Source organism: Salvelinus sp. IW2-2015, linkage group LG17 (assembly GCF_002910315.2).
Source record: "Salvelinus sp. IW2-2015 linkage group LG17, ASM291031v2, whole genome shotgun sequence".
In the NCBI taxonomy this organism is placed as follows: Eukaryota; Metazoa; Chordata; class Actinopteri; order Salmoniformes; family Salmonidae; genus Salvelinus; species Salvelinus sp. IW2-2015.
The window spans coordinates 25026-32236 of NC_036857.1; the positions used below are offsets into that span (position 1 = coordinate 25026).

Below are 7211 nucleotides of genomic sequence, written 5' to 3' on the forward strand. Positions count from 1 at the left end.
TAGCCATGTTTTAATTGACCCGAGTCAGGGTTTTACGGCATGTTAATACCCAGTCAGTCTGACCATGTTAGATGGACAGGGGCCAGATCATTTACCATCGTTAAAGTGCCGATTATGCAGTGTGTAAGCAATTGTTAATATTCCAGTCCATCTACTATGTTAATTTAACCCAGTCTGTTTGTACCATGGTTAATACCCGAATCAGTATTTACATGGTTAATAGTCCATGTCATCTACCATGTTATACCCGAGTTCAGTGGTACTCCGATTAGGTTAGATAGTCCAGCGGTTCAGATCGTACCTCATGTGTTGTATACGCCAATCCATTTACTAGTGTCTTACATACCCAGTGCCATTTACCTGTTAATCCCCAGTTCATTTTTTACCATGTAATACCCAGTCATTCTATCCAGTTGTTCATACCCTGTTCATTTACTCCTGTCTTACCCAGTTCATTTCCATGTTAGATATCCCGAGTCATACCCATGTTTAATACCCAGTCATTTTACCCATGTTAATTTACCCAGTTCAATTTATGTTATCATTGATTATTATGCATGTCTCCATCCCTCCTCCCATATTAATGCCAGTATTATTGTTGAAAATACAGGATTCTGAGAGTATAGGATAAATGCCTGAGGTGTGGTTGGTGAGTATGGAGGCCAAGGGGAAGGATTAACCAGTCAGAAGGGGAGGAAGACGTTGTTTCTGTTGGATCCGGTCCCTCAAGGATCATTCTTGTGGACTGTTAGGAGTAGAGTTACTGTGTGTTGATCTCAGTCTGAACATGACAAGTAGGGAATAGTGCCGTTAGTTTATTGTAATCCGGACCAACCTAATTGACCTGCTGGCCTTCGGCGCTGCCGGCAGTTATGTGACCTGCCTTCCTGATGCGTGAGCAGACGAGACTTCGAGTGAGGATCCGCGTCTTTCATTTATCATACTGTCTATTGATTTCAGATCTGTGGGAGGGTTAACCGGAATGTAGATTTGAATTGATCTCTCTATTTATGAAACGCATTATGTGTGATCCCAATTGCACCCTACTTCCATAAATAAATAGTGCACTACTTTTCTTATCAATGGTATTGTATGGGGCCCTGGTTAAAATGAGTGGCACTAAATAGAGAATGGGTGCTCATTTTGGAAACGTGCTATACTTTATCTCTCTTTCTGTTGACAGACCCAGTATTTTAGATGTGTTTATTATTGATCAGACCCAGGAATAGAATGTGTTATTATGTTCGACCCGGTTTATTAGAATGTGTATTATTTATGGTCAGACCCAGGAATTTAGAATGTTGTTATCATATGTCAGATCCAGGGAAATAGGAAATGTGTTGTTATGTTCAGACCCAGCTAATATAATGTTTGTTATGTTGTCAGACCCAGGATTAGAATGTTGTTATTATTGTCAGGCCAGGATATAGGTGGTTGTATTTTTGTTCAGACCCAGGAATTTGAAATGTGTTATTATTGTCAGGCCCAGGGAATAGAATGTGTGTTATTATGTCAGACCAGGGGAAAATGTTGTGTGCTTTATGTGCGACCCAGGATTAGAATGTGTTGTATAATGATCAGACCAGGAATTAGAATGTTGTCTCTTTTATGTTCAACCCTAGGGAATTAATGTGTGTTATTATTGTCGACCAGGAATAGAATGTGTTATATATGTCAGGGACCCAGGAATGAATGTGTTGTTATGTCAGGACCCGGATAGTAAGAATGTGTTGTGTTATTGATCTCCTTCAGAAGACTTTAGATAAGGGCAGGCTATGTAACGGACCTGTAGGTGTGCAGTGCCCTCCTGACGGTAATTTAACGAAGCATTATTCCTCCGGTGATACTGTGACTTTTCTTCAGGTTTTATTTTTGACAAAGCCTGACGGAGGACAGGGGTATATGTCTCCAATTGAGGAGTGAGCGGTTGCCACATGGCCACGCCAGGAAGCGGCTCCCGTTAGGATACGTTTCACTAGTGTAGTAGTCACGAGTGGTAAAACTGTTCAGTGTAGAGTCGTAGAGGAAGAGGTAGAGCAGAGGAGAGGGAGAGGAGAGGGAGGGAGGAGGGGAGAGGAGAGGAAGGAGAGGAGAGGAGAGGGTATGGTGGGGAGGAGAGCGTTGGGGAGGTGAGGTAGAGGAGTAAGGGGAGAGGGAGGACGGGAGAGAAGAGGGAGGGAGAGGATGGGAGAGGAGGAATGGGAGAGTGAGGAAGGAGAGGAAAAAGAGTGAGGGAGAGGGAGGAGAGGAGAGGAGAGGGGGTGAGAGGAGAGGAGAGGTAAGGAGAGGAAGTTGAGAGGAGAGGATGAGGGGGAGAGCGGGCGAGAAAATCCAGTCCATCCATTTTCTTTCCACACCTTGACACCTCGACAGATTACACACACCAGACACACGACACACATACATCACACTACACATACAGACAGACAGACAGACAGACAGACAGACAGACAGACAGACAGACAGACAGACAGACAGACAGACAGAATGACGCTGCTCTGCTGTTACTTATCCACTTCAACAGTAGCACGGTGAAAACATACATCCAGGAGGGGAGGGTTGTTGTGTTGTCCTGCAGAACGAGGCTGCTGTAACACAATGTTGTTTTGAAATACCAGACAGGGATGACTGTGCATGAAGTGTAAAACATCATAACATCCATGTTTTCTCCTAAATGGAGATTTTTTTTCTTTTTCTGGCCTCTCTCACCTGTCCATCCCCTCAGTTGAATTTCATGCTGTGACTGTCCGCTCAAGCTTAGCATTGTTGTTATCTATCGCCCACCAGGTGCCCTTGGAGAGTTCTTCAATGAGCTTGACACCTTGATAAACTCATTCCCTGATGATGGCTCAGCGCTCTTCGTACTTGGCGACTTCAACCTCCCGACGTCTGCCTTTGATTTCTTTCTTTCCAAGCCTCTCTTTCCCCTCCTGGCCTCTTTTGACTTCACCCTTTTCTAATCCCCTCCCACTCACAAGGCAGGCAATAGGCTTGACCTCATCTTCACTAGAGGCTGTTTTCCTACTAATCTCACTGTAACCCCCCCTCCAGGTCTCTGTTCTCCTACTAATCTCACTGTAACCCCCCTCCAGGTCTCTGTTCTCCTACTAATCTCACTGCAACCCCCCTCCAGGTCTCTGTTCTCCTACTAATCTCACTGTAACCCCCTCCAGGTCTCTGTTATCCTACTCATCCCCCTCCAAGTCTCTGATCACTACTTTGTTTCCTTTCCTGTCTCCCTTTCCTCCAACCCTAGCCACTCAGCTCCTACCCAGATTGTCATGTGCCGTCACAATCTTCTCTCTCCCACTACTCTCTCCTCTTCTAACCTATCATCTCTCCCTTCTGCTAAATCCTTCTCCGTCCTGTCTCCTGAATCTGCCTCTTCAACCCTACTCTCCTCCCTTTCCGCATCCTATGACTCACACTGTCCCCTTTCCTCCAGGCTGGCTCTGCTCTCCCCTCTTGCTCCGTGGCTGAGTGACACATTGCGAGCTTACAGAACAGGGCTACGTGCAGCTAAGCGAAAATGGAGGAAAATTAAACTTCCTATCATCCAATCAAACCCTCCTCTCTACCTTCTCTTCCTCGTTCTATCCTCTTCCTCATTCTATCCTCTTCCTCGTTCTATCCTCTTCCTCGTTCTATCCTCTTCTTCTTTCTATCCTCTTTCTCTTTCTATCCTCTTCCTCGTTCTATACTCTTCCTCGTTCTATCCTCTTCCTCGTTCTATCCTCTTCCTCTTTCTCTTCTATTTCTCTTTCTATCCTCTTCCTCTTTCTATCCTCTTCCTCTTTCTCTCCTCTTCCTCTTTCTATCCTCTTCCTCGTTCTATCCTCTTCCCCTTTCTATCCTCTTCCTCATTCTATCCTCATCCTCTTTCTATCCTCTTCCTCATTCTATCCCTACTTGTCAATCCTCTAACCCTAGGGAACGTTTTCCACCATCTCCTCCCTCCTTAGTCCCCCCCACCACGTACTCTCACTACTGGTGTCCCCCAGGGCTCAGTTCTAGGCCCTCTCCTCTTCTCTCTATACACCAAGTCACTCAGCTTCGTACTATCCTCACATGGTCTCTCCTATCATTGCTATGCAGATGACACTCAACTACTTTTCTCCTTCCCCCCTTCTGACACGCAGGTGGCGACACTCATCTCTGCGTGCCTGGCAGATATCTCAGCTTGGATGTTGGCCCACCACCTCAAGCTCAAAATCAACAAGACGGAACTGCTCTTGCTCCCGGGGAAGGCCTGCCCGTTCAAAGACTTCTCCATCACGGTGGACAATGACTCGCTCCTGTAGGTTCATGCTCTACAACATCCGTAGATGTCACGCCTGCTCCCACTTTCCTCTCCTGGCGCTCGAGGGCGCCAGGCTCCCCAGCATTGCGCACTCCTGCCATCATCATTAGGCACACCTGACTTCCCCCCTGTCACGCGCATCAGCGATTATTGGACTCACCTGGACTTAATCACCTCTGTCATTACCTTCCCTATATATGTCTGGTTCCCTGAGATGGCAGAAATGGCGGAGATGGCGTTGAAGTACATGGCTGACGTTTTACATTCTCCCAACCAATTGTGCAATTTTGTTATTTTTTTGTTTAACTTATTTTTTAACTTATTGTGTACATAATGTTGCTTCTACTGTCTCTTATGACCGAAAATAACTTCAGATTTCAGAAAAGTGATTATTCACTGCGGACTGGAAGAAACGTTTTCCTTTAACGAGTCCGACGAGAAGGATATCCTGTTTTCACTGCAACAGGCCCAGATTATTATTTTTATTTTTTTACATTTAACCTTTATTTAACTAGGCAAGTCACTTAAGAACAAATTCTTATTTAAAATGACGGCCTACCGGTGAACTGCCTTGTTCAGGGGCAGAACGACAGATTTTTGATCCAGCAACCTTTGGGTTACTGGCCCAATGCTCCAACCCCTAGGATACCTGCCGCCCCATAAGGTCCACGCCTTTTGCGTGAAGAAAATATGCCAGAAAAGGGGACGCAGATCGGGGATCCTTCTGAGAATCCGTAGGCGAGCGGGTAACCTCCCAATGCCTTACATTCTCCTTGCTAACGTGCAATCGTTGGAAAATAACATTGATGACCTACTATTAAGATGATCCTACCAACGGGACATTAAAAACTGTGACATCTTATGTTTCACCGAGAAGTGAAGCTGACCGAAGAAACGGACAATATAGTGCAGGTGGGATTTTCCATGCACTGGCAGAACAGAGACGCTACCTCTGGTAAGACAAGGGTTGGGGATGTATGTCTTTTTGTCAATAACAGCTGGTGCGCAATGTTTAATATTAAAGAAGTCTCGAGGTATTGCTCGCCTGAGGCAGAGTACCTTATGATAAGCTGTCGACCACACTATCTACCAAGAGAGTTCTTATCTGTATTATTTGTAGCGGTCTATTTACCACCACATAGCGAAGCTGGCACTAAGACCGCTCTCAACCAACTATGTAAAGGCCATAAGCAAAGAATAAACTGTTCACCCAGAAGCGGCACTCCTAGTGGCCTGGGACTTTAATGCAGGCAAACTTAAATCAGTTTTACCACATTTTTACCAGCATGTCACATGTGCAACCAGGGGGAAAAAAATTCTAGCACAGACTGGAATATGTTCCGGGATTCATCCAATGGCATTGAGGAATACACCACCTCAGTCATCGGCATCATCAATAAGTGCATCGATGACGTCGTCCCCACAGTGACTGTACGTACATATCCCAACCAGAAGTCATGGATTACAGGCAACATCCGCATCGAGCAAAAGGCTAGAGCTGCCGCTTTCAAGGAGCGGGAGACTAATCCGGACGCTTATAAGAAATCCCGCTATGCCCTCAGACGAACCATCAAACAAGCAAAGTGTCAATGCAGGATTAAGACTGAATCCTACTACACCGGCTCTGACACTCTTCGGATGTGGCAGAGCTTGAAAATTATTACGGACTACAAAGAGAAACCCAGACGCGAGCTGCCCAGTGACGCGAGCCTACCAGACGAGATAAAAACATTTTATGCTTGCTTTCGAGGTAAGCAACACTGAAGCATGCACGAGAGCACCAGCTGTTCTGGTTGACTGTGTGATAACGGTCTCGGTAGCTGATGTGAACAAAACCTTTAAACAGGTCAACATTCACAAAGCCGCGGGGCCAGGCGAATTACCAGGACGTGTACTCAAAGCATGAGCGGACCAACTGTCTGGTGTCTTCATTTACATTTTCAACCTCTCCCTGACCGAGTCTGTAATACCTACATGTTTCAAGCAGACCAACCATAGTCCCTGTGCCCAAGGAAGCAAAGGTAACCTGCCTAAATGATTACCACCCCGTGGCACTCACGTCGGTAGCCATGAACTGCTTTGAAAGGCTGGTCATGGGTCACATCAACAGCATCCTCCCGGACACCCTAGACCCACTCCAATTAGCATACTGCCCCACCGCCCTTTATACTGTTTTTGGTTCCATCGCAATTCTCTACTCTTATGATTTGAACACTCTTTCTCTTGTGGAAACTCCCTCCAATTTGCTTACACAAATCCAACGCTTTTCATTTCAGATGGGGATTGTGAAAGTTCACACATCAGGAGAAAGGGTCGAGAATTGTGACGCAACAATTGTTTACTAGGTTAAGGTAGAGGGCATGTACAGTATGCTGATTATACATTCACCTTGATGATGTGGCCAAAGTATTTCCCTTCTACGTGGTTGTCCGTCTTGATGAAGATCTCTCTCAGGATGGACTCGCCGATGGGGTTGTATTTGGCGTTGAACTTGTCAAAGCGATGGAAAGTGTTACGGTCCTGTGAGGAGAAAAGGGGGACAGTTCTCAGTCAATGTCTCACTTTTTGATGTCGCTGCCAAGCTGTCACGTCAGATTGTCATCTTGTCTTTAAAGTACAATTGTCAATCAAAAATCTAAAAATAATTGAACGACTGTTAATCCATCCTTTTCCTGAGATCTCTTCATTGACCTTCCAGTCTCCTCTATTGTTTCCTCTCTTAATATAGGAACCAAAACCAATATAGTATAAACAGAGAGGATGAAGGAGAGGTAGCTACATAAGACTATCGACATGCACCCTCTCCCTCTATTTCTCCCTCTCCCTCTCCTTCTCCCTCTCCCTATCTCTCTCCCTCTCCCTCTCCCTCTCCCTCTCCTCCTTCTCCTTCTCCCTCTCCTCCTCCTTCTCC

The 7211-nt window shown here is 45.7% G+C and overlaps 1 protein-coding gene across 1 annotated transcript in view; it reads right to left on the minus strand.

Annotated features, from left to right (window-relative positions):
- The window catches only part of LOC111976532 (AMP deaminase 2), a gene marked incomplete at its 3' end in the record, with an annotated part of 66184 nt that overhangs the window by 17806 nt on the left and 41167 nt on the right, over window positions 1-7211 (minus strand). The window contains 1 exon segment of the mRNA XM_070448154.1: window positions 6689-6820. Coding sequence (XP_070304255.1) covers window positions 6689-6820 — 132 coding nt within the window.